The following is a 15,271-nucleotide window of genomic DNA, read 5'->3' on the forward strand; positions in this document are numbered from 1 at the left end:
AGTTCCACTGCGGGCCTGCTGGAAGCCCCCCGGGGCCTTGATTTGGGCCCCGAGCCACATGTTGGACACCCCTGATGTAAGCTGCTTTGGCTCCCCCTTGGGGATAAAGGTGGGGTGTAAAGTAAATAAATAAATACATTCTAACTTCTGTTCCTCATTTGTTACCACTGAGGCAAATTAACATTTATTATCATGCATAGGGTTGCCAAATGGATTTTGGCCGGGAGCGGGGGGCTCCCGGCCGGCGTCTAAATCGTGCGCACGCACCGCGTGTGCGTCACCCGGAAGTGACGTCGCACGCTGGGGTGGGGTTTCCCCCGGGCCCCGATTCCGCGGGAGCGGGAATCGGGCCTTGAAAGTGGGGGGAAATGCGCCCCCCGGGGGGATTTGGGAACCCTAATCATGCAAGCTAAGGGAAACCCCCCCCCTTCATTTTACTGCTTTAATAGACTATGGGGAAATATTAACTCCCCCCTTCTGTCCATAACATTAACAGAGGTTTGCTCCTATACTACTATTAAATGACTCTAGGTTTCCAACCAGGATGGGTGAGGAGGCATTGAGACTGAAAAGTAAAGGGTCGGGAGAGAAAAATTAGAAGTGGGGATAGATGAAAGGCAGATCATTAAAGGAAGAGAGCAAAATGAAGGAGATGTGGAAACGTGTTAGGGAAATGTAGGAAAAGACAAAAGGTGTGTTTAAAAAAAGAATGCTACCGCACACTAACAAAGCTGCCCCTTGGCAAGATCTGGCTGTGCAGAAGCTGGGTGAAACTGAAGGAAAAAGGAAACCATAGACCTTTCTAGGAGGTTACATCTGGTCCTAGCTGGGCTTCCCTTTCTCCAGTACAGGCTTGGCTGATGGGTTTAGCAAAATTTGATGAGCAGTTTCCCTCAGCCTCGGGGTAAACTTTGCAGAAAGACTGAGCTCTTTGCTGTGCTCTGCCTTCCTTGCGCTCCTAGTGGCTATAGTCAGAACTGCATCAAAATGTTTTTTTTAATGCATTCCGTGAATACTGCTTGAGGCAGGTTCCAGGGGCCTTCAAGCTGACTTGGGCCCCTCAAATTCTGTCCCCTCAGTCCCCCCCCCAGTTGGCAGCCCTGATTATAGCGATCCGAGCAAGAGGCTTTCAAAGCAAGTGAGAAGCCATTGCCTTCCTCTGAAGAGTCTTCCTTGGTGGCCTCCCTTCCTAGTACTGACTCTGCTTTGCTTCTGAGATCTGACAAGATCGGGCTATACCACACTGCCTTCCCTCCACTCTTCCTCCCCTATAACTGCTTTTTGTAGAAAATTTAAAAAGATGAGAAATCTGATCATAGTAGGGTTGCCAGGTCCCCCCTGGCCACCAGTGGGGGATGGGGGGGATAGGGATGCCAGATCCAGGTTGGGAAACCTCTGGAAACTTCTGGAGATTGGAGCCTGGGGAGGGGAGGACAGGGACCTCAGTAGGGTACAATGCCATTATACCCTCCAAAGTATCCGTTTTCTCCAGAGGAGCTGATCTCTGTAGTCTGGAGATGAGCTGTAATTCCAGGGGATCCCCAGGTCCCACCTGGAAGCTGACATCCCTAGAACACAGAAGTCCAGCATCTTGCCTAATTGTAGAACTTACAGGCAATAGATCATGGAGTGGGCAAAAGAAACTGCAGTCCTTTCACCCTTTTCCAAGAATAGAAAAATAAAGATTTCACCCAATCACCTGCTCCCTGAGTAGCAAAGGCCTTTTAAAACCAGGTTTCATTCTGCACAATAACTCTGGTCTCTGTCTGCACTGGCTTCCTCCCTTTTGGGGGAGGAGGGAAGGAAGAGCAATACAGGAACACTGAAAGCAGCGGGTTAATAATTAACTCCTACTTTCCTAATATTTGTTGTATTCAAAGTTTTGTCCTAGATCATTATAGCCACAGAGGCAGCTCCTAACATTACTACAGAATTTATCTAAAGGCATTACTGAAATGAATCTTGCATCATTATACAAATTAGTTACTGGTAACTTCACCTCTCCTGCAGTAAGTCCGCCAATGATTCGCTTCCGACGAGTAATAGTGCGGTTTTGAATACCACAATGTATTTGGGGTAAAAACGTTTTGATCTTTCTTCTTTCTTTAATAAAAACAGATAAGTAGTGTCATAATTGTATTTATAAAAGCCACAGCATTATGATTTAATTTCTGTGACTTCCTAGTAAACCATTACTAAGTTTAGTTTCTTGTGGATGAGAAACACCACTGAGGAAATATGGTATCTTTGTCATCAGAGCCATCAAGAGCATTCAGAACTTTCTTTTTTTTTGGGGGGGGGAGGTGAATATTTGTGTGTGTGTGTGTGTGTGTGTGTGTGTGTATGCCTGGAAATCATAGCTGACTTTTGGCAACCCCTAGTGGGGCTTGGATTTTTCAGAGAGGTGGCTTACTATTGCCTGCCTCTGTGTCCCGGCCCTGGTATTCATTGGAGGTCTCCCTTCCAAGTACTTGCCAGGGTCGGCCCTGCTTAGCTTCTGAGATCTGATGAGATTGTGCTTGCCTGGGCTATCCAAATCAGGGCAAGAACATTCAGAACTTTCATCATCCTCGATCATTCCACGTGTTTGACAGTCAAGACCACTGCAATAGACCTATTCATTCAGTGTCATCCTAAACACAGTTACACCCTTGTAAGCTCATTATGTCACTGGATGTAGAAAGCTTTAGCTCTGCTTAGGGTGGCAGTGTAAGAGAATCAAGCTTATCATAACACCATGAAAGGGATTCTTGAGGTGGGCTAGGAGGGATTTTAGAAATTTTATGGTGTGCCACATTTAGACCATATTGCACCATTCACAAGATTATATTTCAAGCATCAACCACTATGATTCCATTTAGCACATGCACATAACTTTCTTTGGCCAGCAAACAGGTCACCACAGCATCATCATACTTTTGTGCACATCCTGGATTTTTCCTGTCTTTCCCAAACCTGCTTTGCTGCAGTTTGTGAAAAACCACGGCAAAGCTGAAATGCCTGCTGGGGGGAGGGGGAGTCCAAATTTCCCCATTGCTACCTACATCAGTGTTATTTTTCCTCCCCAGTCCCCACAGTGGCCATTCCCCCTCCCATGGCACTGGGGGGGGCAGGTGAGGCTCTTTTGAATTTTTAAAAAACCAGTAATCAATATAAGGTGGCTAAGTGGAGAGGAAATGACAGGGGTCATTGCTGCAGTAACTGCGGCAGAAAGAATGTGGGGAAACCTGCCCTGTAGAAGCCACATTGCCACTGCACTGCGTTGGCAGCTGCAACAACAACAGGGAAACCACAGCAATGTGTTGCCATATGAAACAGACCACTGTAGTGCTTTGTTGCTTTCAGCATTTTTCTTCCAAGGCCTTTGCCCATGTGTTACCTTTAAAAAAAGCAGACTCCCCCCTCATTTTACATACAAACAAGTGGACGCATGGATAAATATTTGGGTATTCCCCCGCCCCCATCAAGTCTAATTTGGCCCTTAGAAGTTAGTCTCATTGAGCAAAGCAGGATTTACTTTTGACTAAAAATGCACAGAACCGGGCTATTAGTCTTTCTGAAAGCAGTCGGGGCAAGTTGTAGGACCCTGTAACATGACTCTTATGATAAAGCACTTTAAGGTTACCTGCATCCATGGATTCCTCCTCAGTTTCTTCTGCTCTTCCTGTAGTTAAAGATAAGTGTATACAGCTAATTTAAATTCTTATCAGTAAAAAAGGAAGAACTCTTTTATAAAGGGAACAGTTTTGTAGCCTATTCCACTATTTATTGTATGTATTGTCTTACAGCATTGTTTTCTACTTTTGTAATTCCATTTTGTTTTGTACTGTTTATGATGCATCATATCTGATAACTTGGGAAGGGCATTGTTTCTAATTTTTGTGATCCTAGTCCTATTGCATTGCTTGTTGGATGCCATCATGCTATTTGATTGCCTTGTTTAATATTGTGTAATCTGCCTGAGTCTTATGAGAGAGGTGAGCTATAAAGTAAATTAAAAAAAAGATTAAGATAAATCCACTCACACACATTCCTACTACCCTTGATGGCCAGGCAAACAGATAAGAGCAATTGCCTAGGACCTAAGAGACCCAGAGTTCAAATTCCCATTCAAACATAAAGCTCAGAGTGACATTGGGTGAAGAACCTATGTGAGGATGAAGTGGTAGGAAATTTGTAAGCCACCTTGATCTTCTTGGTGGAAAAATGAGATGAAAGTGTGATAGCAAGAAAAGATAAGTATTGGATATGTATCACACATAGTGCCTTGGACCAAGTCTAATTTTGTATATTGATATCCTTGAAATAAGATATCACTTTTGAAAAGAAACCGTGAACAGTGTGATACAATATCAAAACAAAAAAAACTACCTCTTTCATTTTCATCAGCTGTTTCATCACCTGTTTTAAAAAAATATACACACAAATTTATATAAAATACATAAAATAGGTATAGTTTACACTCTGTGTTATGAACTAGTCTACATCCTATTTATGTTATTTCTCTTTAACTGCAAAAGGGATCGCTTCCATAACAAAATTCAAAAATAATTCTATAGCATTTTTAACCTTTTTCAACTGCTTGGAGGGCTAACCACTTATTTAATCTTCTGTCTGGAAATGAAAATCACATCTCTGGCAGGTGCCAAATGGATCTCAGTTGCACTAAAATTCGAGCTACTGCTATTAATTCACTCCTTAGTTAAATATGCAACAACTCTGTTACTATTTTAATTTTAACCTGATATTTTAAAATACGTATTTAATAAGGACCTCTTCCTAAAGTGTTGAACGTTTTTCTTTCTCGTGTATTTCAACCATGGTTATATTGTTTAAAAGCTTGTGTGCTATGTAAGAAGAATTCAAAAACATAAGTTATATATTACCTTTTATTAGATCACCACACAACACAGCTTTCAAGGTTTCCAGAACTGTTTATCAGGCTTGATTTTGCTATGGACTAATGCAATTATCTACAACTACATGGTCTACTTGGGGAGAACTAGCATTTACCCAACAAAGAGATATTTCAGTGGGAGCAAAAAGAAACTAAGAATGTTTTACTAGGTAATACCACTACAGTTTTAGCTTACATTGGTTTTTGCTTAGTGCATCAACTTAATTTCTTTTATTTAGAAAATTTCCATGCCACATCTTTGGGGAACTGCTCAAAGCAGCTTACAGAATAAAATATAATAAAAATATAGAACATCACAAAAGGTACTATTTTTTTTAAAAAAGCATGAACAACATAGCCAAAGTATAAAACAACAAAAAACATGGAACCACTTAAAGAGGAGTTTTAAAATTAAATTAATCTCTAGGCTTCTTAATATAAGGACAACTTCATTTTGCCTTTGCCTCTTTTCCTTTTAGACAGTTCGGGTCTAGCAGAACCATTAAGTGATGTTTGTAATCACATAATGGCAACAGGGAAAATGCCAAAGACCTGGAGTGAAGCTAATGTTATAACAATCCCAAAAGAAAATAAAGATCCTGAAATCTCTTCCTCATATAGACCAATAGCCCTATTAAATTGTGACTCCAAAAAAATCTCAAATTTTTTAGCAAATAGACTCCAATTAATAATTCAAAAATATACAAAACCTGATCAAACAGGCTTCATACCAAAAAGATCTATGATGGACAATATCCGACGTACACTAAATATAATAACATACAGTAAAAAGAAAAAAATAGAAACCATATTGTTAACAATTGACCTTGAAAAGGCATTTGATAGTGTTGAAATTTCATATTTGCTACAAATTCTATCATTAATTAATTTTGGAAGTAAATTCAAAACTGCCATTAAAACAATATATGCTCACCCAACAGCTAGAATTCAAGTAAATGATTTTCTAACAACCATACAGAGGCACACACCAAGGCTGTCCAATGTCACCATTATTATTTGCCTTAGCCGTCAAGCCATTGGCAGAAGCGCTACTCACAACACCAGAAATCACAGGGATTGAAACTGAAGGAACAATACACACAGTGAGCTTATATGCAGATGATTTAGTCATTTACCTCACGAATCGAGAAAGCTCTTTAATAAAACTACAGGAAATATTTACAGAAATAAATCAAATCTCAGGTCTTAATGTCAGCCTAGATAAATCTAATACCTTTATGGACAACAAAAACTCTTAAAAGCACATTACAAAGAAAATTTTCTTACATATGGAAAGATTCTAAATGGAAATGCTTAGGCGTAATAATCCCGCCAGATCTTAAAAACATGATTGTATGTCATTTTGAACCCTTATTTCAAGGATCCAAAAAATGAAACAATGGAATACTCAAGGCTATTCTTGGGCAGGCAGATTAAACCTAATTAAATGCTTTAAACTACCTAAATATCTATTTTTATTTAGAGCCCTTCCAATAAACATTCCCAAAACGAAACTAGCCAAGTGGCAAATATCACTCTATCAATTCTTTTGGGCTTATAAAACCCCTAGATTGAAATTCACAAGCTTAACTCGACCCTCCACGGTGGGAGGATTAGACTTTCCAAGTCTAATATTATACTATGAGGCTATAAACCTGTCAAATATAGTCAGGACGATACATAGCAACACAGTTTGTAAATGGAAACAAATTGCAGAATCTTTTTCAAAACCTCTACAATTATCAGAACTTTTCTGGAATCAAGCCAAATTTAGACCAAAATCAATACAATGAAATTTTGCAAAATTCTTTGAACATATGGGACAAACAGGAAAAATGTATGCCCTGATATTTCCCAAATGGCCACTTTTACAAACCAACACTGGTTCACACCAGGACAAGAAACTATAGCTTTCAAAAAATGGAAACAAGCAGGGATATCTCACATACGAGATTTAGTTAAAAAAGAAAAATTATCTGATAAAGCTGAATTGGAAACAATTATTGGAGAAAAAGTCCCATGGTATAGACATTTGCAAACAAAGCACATGATCAACACTCTACAGCATACTGGAACTTTCGCAAGACCCTTGATTCCATTTGAACTCCTTTTGGAGAAACAAATTGGAGAGACTAAAGGTCTAATCCATATATATATATAAAAGAACGTCCCCTCACCGTAAAATCAACGCCCAGGCCAAACCGCTGGATCTAGAGACACAAAATTTGGGGAGAGCGCTCCTACCGTGGCGTAGGTGCTCGCTAAGAAAAGATTTTTAGAGATTAGACCCCTAAGTGGGTCAAAAGGGGGAAAATGTGCTCTCCCATTGATTCCTATGTGGCTACCAGGCAGCTGTCTCTCTGCATCCCCCCACTTTCTGATTGGTCAGCTGCAGAGCTCAGTATTCTGAGGTTTAAAAAAGCCAACAGTTACAGGGGACTGCAGAGAGCTAATGACAGTTGAGGAAATCAGGAGTGGCCAAGAACCACCTGTGAGGTGAAGCAAAGCTGCTGGCCCAGCCTCTCTGATGGCATCCAACACATTCCCCCCACCTTCTACACCGAACAGGAGGTTATTTGTCAGGTGCAACCCCACCTGCACAGTGACTTCTAATACCCCTCCCCCTCCTACACTGGACAGGCAGCTACCTGTCAGGTGTAGGAGAGGAGGTGGGATGGTTTCCAACACACTCCCCTCACCTCCTACACCTAACAGGCGGTTGTCTGTCAGGTGCAGCCCCACCTCCACAGTGGCTTTTAATACTCCTCCCCCTCCCCCTCTAATGCTAGACAGGCAGCTGCCTGTTGGGTGTAGGAGAGGAGGTTGGATGGCTTCCAACACACTTCCCCCACCTCCTACACCTAACAGGTGTCTGTCAGGTGCAGCAGTGGTTGCAGGGTGCTTAAAACCATGGAGGAGCCTGCCCCAGCAGTAACATCTTAGTGATCCTGCCAGCTCTGTATCCACAGCAGCCCCATAGCTAAGGGGTTTTGGGGGAGGGGTATGGGGGGGCCACCAGCCAATTAAATCAAAGTTAATTAAATTAACTTTGGTTTAATTGGTGGAATTCCTAAGGCAGCCCCGGCTGCAACCAAGGGCCTCCAGGCGAGGAGGACACGCAGGCGGGGTTCTTTGGTGGGGGAAAGTGCCATCCAGTCACAGCTGCCTTAGGGCGACCCCCTGGTGGGGCTTCCCAGGCAAGAGACGTCTAGAGATAGCTTTGCCCGCGCTGGTCTCTGCCTCACAGTTCCGGGGCATCCCCAGGCCCTCAAACGGCTCCAGCTGGACAAACTGAAACCCTCCTCTCTCCTGGTGCCCCACGCTTTCGGTCCAAATCGCCCCCCCCCCGAGTGCTTGAGACTGTGCGCAACCACCGGCAATTCCCAGTGCACGTCTGCGTCCCAGGAGTCAGGAGACAAGCCTTGCCTGGGTTTCGCCTGGCTGTGCACACAAGGGTCCCCTTTTGGAGAGGTGGGGAGGGGCCGAGCTCTCTTCTCAGGGCTATGAAGAAGCTCCCCCCCTCTGGCCTCCATGCTGCAGCTGCAGAGCTGGGGGCACCCAAGAGGAGCGCTGTGTGCCTATTGCCTTTGGCCAGCCTCCAGCAGCAGCCCATGATGGCACAAAATGGAACGGTCGGCCTTGCGGCTGGGCAGAGGTGGGGGGCAGGTGGACCGCCAGGGGATGTCTTGGAGAGGGGCCTGTAAAAACTTTTTGTTAAGCAAAATAATGAACCATTCAACTGAAGCTAATTTGCTTAACTATCAAAAGACATTTCAAGCTCTTTGGTTTCCTGTGGTAAATTACCTGGCAGATAAAGGAAGAATCCCTATTAATTCGCATTATCGAGACTGGTTATATTTTTGAATTGTTATAATGTTAATGCTTAACAGTTCAACCTGTTGAATTGCATGATAGTATGTGAGAAGATGTACTGTATGTATGTATGGATATGTTGAAATTGTTATTCTTTGTTTTGTATTTCGCATTGTGTTTAATATAATAAAGAAATAAATAAAAGGTACTATTTTTAAAAAAAAGCATGAACAACAAAGCCAGAGCATAAAACAACATAAAACATGGAACCACTTAAAGAAGAGTTTCAAAATTAAATTAATCTCTAGGCTTGTTAATATAAGAACAACTTCATTTTGCCTTTGCCTCTTGTCCTTTTAAAGGAGCTGTATTCCATTTTGTGTTAGAGAGACATTTGATCCATTATTACTTGTAATGCTTTCAGTTGGATAGCTTCCATTTTTTGATACTTGCTCGTAGGATGCTGCTGCAACCTGATACCAGGTACACACATACCCCTTTTTAAAACATCCATCATGGTGAAGAGTTCTAGAGAACTTAAAAGCTTGCACATGTGTTATTTTAGTTGGTCTTAATAAAATATCTACATGGCTGTTGTTTTTGAATTATGTGATGGAATCACTTGTCATTACATTCAGGTACCCAGTATAAAACTTTGTTGGTCTTAAAGGTGCCACTGGACTCAAACTTTGTTCTGTTCCTTCAGACCAACATGGCTACCCATCTATTGTCATTACAACATTAGCTTAGGCGGCATCCTGACTTTGTTGAGTAAAGGGTGGAGGGGGTGAAGAAATAACTGTGTCAATCAACCTATAGATAGCGAAGAAACCTACCTCTACACGACTGGTGAGTTTCGTCTTCTCCTGTTAAGCAGTCCATTTCTTTGTTACAGAGATACTCCTTTGGAATACACACATCTGAGTTACAGTGGAAGCTTTCACCTTTGCATTCTGTTGGAAATAGACTATTCAGCTTACAAGAGATGTGATTCAAGGGATCATCATCAACACAGTTATAGAAGGCTACAAGAAGGGGGACCCGAGATACTCGCCGGGGGAGTATTCCCCACAGCTCCCGGCCTGTAGAAGAAGGAGGAGCTCTGCAGGAGGAGGAAGCAACAGCAGGTGATCCCAGCAGGCAGACCCATCAGGCCCGCCAAGCCTTCTCCCTCCCCCAAGGGGGCGCCCGGCGCCCCGCCAAGCCTCCCCCCTCCTTCCCCCTCCCCCAACACCGGCGGCGGCGAGGCCCACCAAGCCTTCCCCCCCTCGCCCAACACCAGCGGTGGTGGTGAGGCCTGTGGCCTGCCAAGCCTTTTCCCTCCTCCCCCCAGCACCAGTGGTGGCGAGGCCTGAGCCCACCAAGCCTTCTCCGCTCCCCCCTCCCCAGCGGTGCCAAGGCCTGAGGTCGCCAAGCCTTCTCCCTCCCTCCCCCGGCACCAGCGATGGTAAGGCCTAAGCAGCTCACAGCCGCTGGCCCGCCAAGCCTTCTCCCTCCCCAGTGGTGGCGGCAGTGAGAAAGTTGCCAGGGCATTCTCTACGCATGTGCAGGGAACTTTTGGGGGGATTTAAGTATCCCCCATGTAGTTTTTTTCAACTTTTTAGATTTTTCTGCACACCTGGGGACTGCTCCAAGTGTGCTGGAAAATCTCTCTGCCCCCCAAGTACGCCCAATGTGCGGATTTAGATATCTGCATGGAGGGGGCAACTTGGCTATTAGATATATAGATGCACATCATATAGTCAGATTTAAGTATACAGACTATGCAATGGAACCAGGATTTTGAACATTTGCACATTATCAATGAAATGGCAACTCTTCTACTTGTGTGTGTGCACACAATCAATTTTGTGGAACAACAGAAGCAACTTCCTCTTTATTGTGATGGTGTGTGCCCTAGTTCAGGATTGGTTGTTTGATATAATGGAAGAGCCTGAGGCAGAAAGTTTCATTCACTCGGCATTTTTAATTGCATTTGTTCTCTACTCAACAAGAGAATTACGAAATTTACAAGAAAGGGCTGAAGTTCTGGTCTGGTCAATTTTACTCAGAGAGAGGTGACCCTTAACCCTCTCACAACTCATGGTGAGATTCTTCTCTATTAGATACCATATGGCTACAGACTGTCCAAAATCATGTTGGGTGGGGCAGATTGGGTGGGGACAGAACTAAGAGCCTGTGAGGAGAAGGATGTGAGAAACTCTTAACTTAGGGTTATTCCACAGCTTGCCTCCTCCTCTCACACTCCTTTAACTTGACAAGACAATTAATACCTGGCTTGTTTGAATGCATCGTACGAGAGAAATTCCTAAGATATATTTAAATTGGCTATGCTTGACATTTTTTGCCAACCATATAGCATCTTTCATAGACATGTGCTTCTACATACCAATAAAATATGAAAAAGGTCCATCAGCAGGCACATACCTTTGCAACACAATTCATCACTTAGGTCTCCGCAGTCATTTATTCCATCACATGTTTTATCTAAAGGGATACATTTTCTGTTGACACAGCGGAATTCGCTAGAGGAACATTCTGTCAAATGAGAAGAGAAACAGTTATTCTTGAAGAAAAATTGCTGAAGAAGGGGAAACTTCTTAAGAGGACTAGTTTCTAGAATGAATGGACAGAAGCAACAATAGGATCCTCTCCTGCGTCTTGGATTGGGTGGGGAGGGGATGGCCCGGAATTCACAGCATTTGCGTCCCGCAAGGACGAGCTCTCAGCTTACAAGGGGTGCCCCCTATGGGGTAGTGATTCCCCTACCACTGTGTAAACAGGTTTTGGTAGCCCTGCACGAGACCCACCCGGGAATCGTGAGGATGAAAGCGCTGGCCAGAAGCTACATGTGGTGGCCGGGAATGGACAGCGAAATTGAGGCCTGGGTGCAGCATTGCCAGGCCTGCCAGGAGATGCACCCTGAACCTCCGAGGGCTCCCGTGCGCCAGTGGGAGTCTACCCACACGCCGTGGGCATGGGCACATTTGGACTTTGCTGGCCCATTTCAGGGGCAGCTGTTCTTCACACATGCAGAACTATTCCAGCAGCTCCATGTGGATCCCAGCAAAGGTTACCCGAGTCACCGGACCCCTATCATACAAGGTATCGATGGATGGGGGCCGGCTTCTATGCAGGCACATAGACCAGCTGCGCCGCCACCTGCTGCCCGAGGAACCTGAATTGTCCTCCGCCAAGGAGGAGGATTGCGCCCTGGAACCAGCACCGCTGCCACTGCTGACTGAGAGCAACTCCCCCCACAACAACATGCAGCTGGATGGCCAGGAAGAAAACCCTCACAGGACTCCTGAGTGGTCCCTGCCTCACCAAGCCCAGCTCCGGTGTTGTCTCCACCCCCACAGGAGCCCCGTCCTTCTCAGAGGGAAGGATGCAAGCCAGCATACCTTGAAGACTATGTCTGTTAAGGTGCTTTGGAACTTAGGGAGAGAGGTGTTATGTATTGGGATTGAAACATCCCAGGACTGTTCTACCAGAGACTGGCTGAGCTTGGAGCACAAGAACAATAGCCCACTAGGACTCTGGAAGTAACCAATCAAGAAGTAATGTTACGTAAATAACCTATAGTTGGGAGTGGGGTGTGTTTGGGTGTGGCAACTGCATGCTATTTAAACAGGGCTGCGGCCCTGGAGTTCAGTCTTGTTCTTGCTGAAATCACTAATAAAGTAGAGCTGATCACTAGACTTGGGGTCTGCTCATCCATGGAACCCACTATTTAACAATCCTGCTCCTATAGAGCAGAATGGGAGCTCTTTGGTTGGCAGCCAGAACTGCCTGTCAAGCTTTGGAAAGCCACTATTAGCATTTCCAGGGCTACAGAAGTGCTTCAGAAGTCCATTCCCCCTATTGCTTTGACGATTGATCGGTGCCAGCATGTCTGTCCCATGAACCACCTTCAAGAACCTCTGCAAAAACGTGGTTTGTCAGAGGTTTGTTGTAGACACAATCCCTCAAACCTCGGCCTACAAACCATGAACCTAACATTTTTTGCTCGATCTTAGGTTCGTGATGAGGTTCGTGCCCATACGTATCCCTGACCCTGCCCAGCCCCAAACCAGAACTTTCTGCTGAATGAACTACAGAAGTACGTGAGTGCTGTGGCTGAAGCAGCCATGTGCCCTTCCCCTTGTGTGTACAAGGCAAAAGGGAACCTGGATGCAAGAAGACAGCTCAAACATACATCTACAGAGCTTTCTCCAGTGTTCCTCCTGATCACACCACAGTTCTTCTTCCAATGGATGTTGCTTTTTCCCTCCCTTATTGTGTTCTCTGTCTCCGTTCTGTGGTGGACACAGATGTGTGACTGCATGCATCACTGCATCACATGTCTGCAATGGTTGGCTGTTTTCACCCCCCCTGACAAAGGAGGTAGCAGCAGATTGATTGGTGGCTTGTAGTGGGGTTGCTATGGTCTCTGATGTAATTACTATGATCTCCGCACCCTGGAGTGGGGTCTTTTTTGCACATTTCCTCTTTGCTGAGTGAGTGTAGGAAACTGACAACTGGTGCTGTGCTGTTGTAGGGATTTTAGTGTTGCACTGCCCAGAACTTTGCTGTCTCTAATGATGGTGGTTTGATCACTGGTCTCTGAACAGAACTAGGATATTATACTGTATTGTAAATTACATTCCAATTTACAAGAACTCAGTTTCTGCAATGAGAACAGTTTCACTGAGACAAAGCAAGGTAATCAGTTCCTAAGCATGTTAATGAAAAAGTGGCACACCTTTGGATCGTATCTGAATTTTAAGGCCGAACACTATAATAATTTCCAGGCAAGAAGGACTAGTAAGTAAAGGTGCCATCAAGTTGCAACTGACTCATGGTGGGTCATGGTTTTCAAGGCAAGAGATGAACAGATATGGTTTGTGAAAATTATTTTAATAATGGTAAAAAGAGTAAATAGTAAATTTGCATTCCTTGTTCTGCCAATACACATACACACTCCTGTGATTTATTTTGAATAATATATTTGTAAGTTGTTTACAGAAAGACTTGGGGTTGAGCTGAAATCATCAAGATAGTGTCCAAATTCCTGCTGACTTTTGGCTTTAGTGCTTGGGATTTTATCAGTGGGCTTGTATCAATCCCATACATCATTAGTTTGGCAAGCCCTAAGTTGTAATAAAAAGGAAAGATGCATAGAACTCTGTAGTGTCAATGTAATAGTTCACTTCCTTGTTTCCCAATCTTCAGTGATAAGGCAAATTACTGACAAATCAGCTGATTTGTTCTAAAGGTTCCGGAGTGGCCGGGGCCGAGTTCTGCGGTTCTGGTGCTTGGACTGATGCTTCATCATGCTCCTGGGGCTCCAGGTCCTCGGGGTCGTCCGGGAGGACCCAGCGCCGCAGTTGGTCGATGTGGCGGTGGAGCAGTTGGCCGTCCTCGCAGGAGACCTCGTAGGATCGAGGCCCTCGCACCCGAACCACTCTCGCGGGGATCCAGGGTGGCCCCTGTGCGTAGTTCTTAGCGTAGACTGGGTCTTCCGGGAAGAACCCTCTGGCGGCTGCGTACGATTCCGTTGCTGGTTCCACCTCGGGTGCCCGGTCTGGGTGTAGACGGTCCAGCCGGGAGGTTAGGCGATGACCCATCAGGAGTTCCGCCGGGCTGCGGCCGGTCTCGGTGTGCGGGGTCGTGCGTTGGCCGAACAGGAACACCGCCAGCTTGTAGTCCCAGTCCTTACTGTCGAACGTGCGCAATGCTTCCTTGGTGGTGCACACCATGCGCTCCGCCTGGCCGTTGGTTGCCGGGTGGAATGGAGCCGACCGGACGTGGTGAATCCCGCAGTACCTCGTGAAGTCCTGGAACTCGCTGGAGGTAAATGCCATGCCGTTGTCGGTCACCAGGGTGTCCGGAAGACTGTGGGAGCTAAAAATGTGGCGCATTGCTCTGATGGCAGCCTTAGAGGAGGTAGACAGCACTGGCACCACTTCTAGCCACTTACTGTAAGCGACGACTAGAATGAAAAAGATTTGTCCCTGGAACGGCCCACAAAATCCAAGTGTAGCCGGGACCAGGTTTTGTGGGAAGACTCCTAGGCTCGATCTGGCGCTCGGGGCGGTGCGGGCCGGAACGCCTGGCAGGGTTGGCACTGTTTCACCAGTCTTTCAATGTCCTGATCGAGGCCGGGCCACCACACATAACTCCGAGCCAGCGTTTTCATCCGCACCACTCCTGGGTGAGCCTCGTGCAATGCCGCAAGCACTCGATCTCGGAGGGGGGGGATTACCACCCGACCTCCCCACAGCACACAACCCTTGTGTGCAGACAGTTCGTCTTTGCGCGAGGCATAGACCGCAAAGTCGGGTCCAGCCGTGACCAGTGGCCACCCCCTTCTCACCCAGTCCAGGACGCGGCATAGGATCGGGTCCTTTGCGGTGCGACAGGCCACCTCTTTCACGTGGACCGGCTGGTCGGGCAGGGTCTCTAGCAGCGCGATTTGATGGGCTGGGGCCGGGTCAGGCTCCGTTTCCGGCAGAGGCAGGCGGCTCAAGGCGTCCGCATGGCCCATCGCCTTCCCGGGCCGGTGCAGGAGCATGTAGT

The 15,271-nt window shown here is 45.5% G+C and overlaps 1 protein-coding gene across 2 annotated transcripts in view; it reads right to left on the minus strand.

The window, feature by feature from the left end:
* CFI (complement factor I) overlaps window positions 1–15,271 on the minus strand; it is a 33,026-nt gene that overhangs the window by 10,364 nt on the left and 7,391 nt on the right. The window contains exons 5-9 of one of the 2 annotated variants that reach the window (XM_015426318.1): window positions 11,138–11,248; window positions 9,547–9,663; window positions 4,372–4,401; window positions 3,626–3,664; window positions 2,000–2,103 (exon numbers count right to left, since the gene is read on the minus strand). In XM_015426318.1, the coding sequence (XP_015281804.1) occupies window positions 2,000–2,103; window positions 3,626–3,664; window positions 4,372–4,401; window positions 9,547–9,663; window positions 11,138–11,248 (401 nt within the window). The remainder of the gene's footprint in view (window positions 1–1,999; window positions 2,104–3,625; window positions 3,665–4,371; window positions 4,402–9,546; window positions 9,664–11,137; window positions 11,249–15,271) is intronic. The other variant, XM_015426326.1, reaches the window with a different exon arrangement.

Source organism: Gekko japonicus, unplaced genomic scaffold, assembly GCF_001447785.1.
Source record: "Gekko japonicus isolate JY-2015 unplaced genomic scaffold, Gekko_japonicus_V1.1 scaffold173, whole genome shotgun sequence".
In the NCBI taxonomy this organism is placed as follows: Eukaryota; Metazoa; Chordata; class Lepidosauria; order Squamata; family Gekkonidae; genus Gekko; species Gekko japonicus.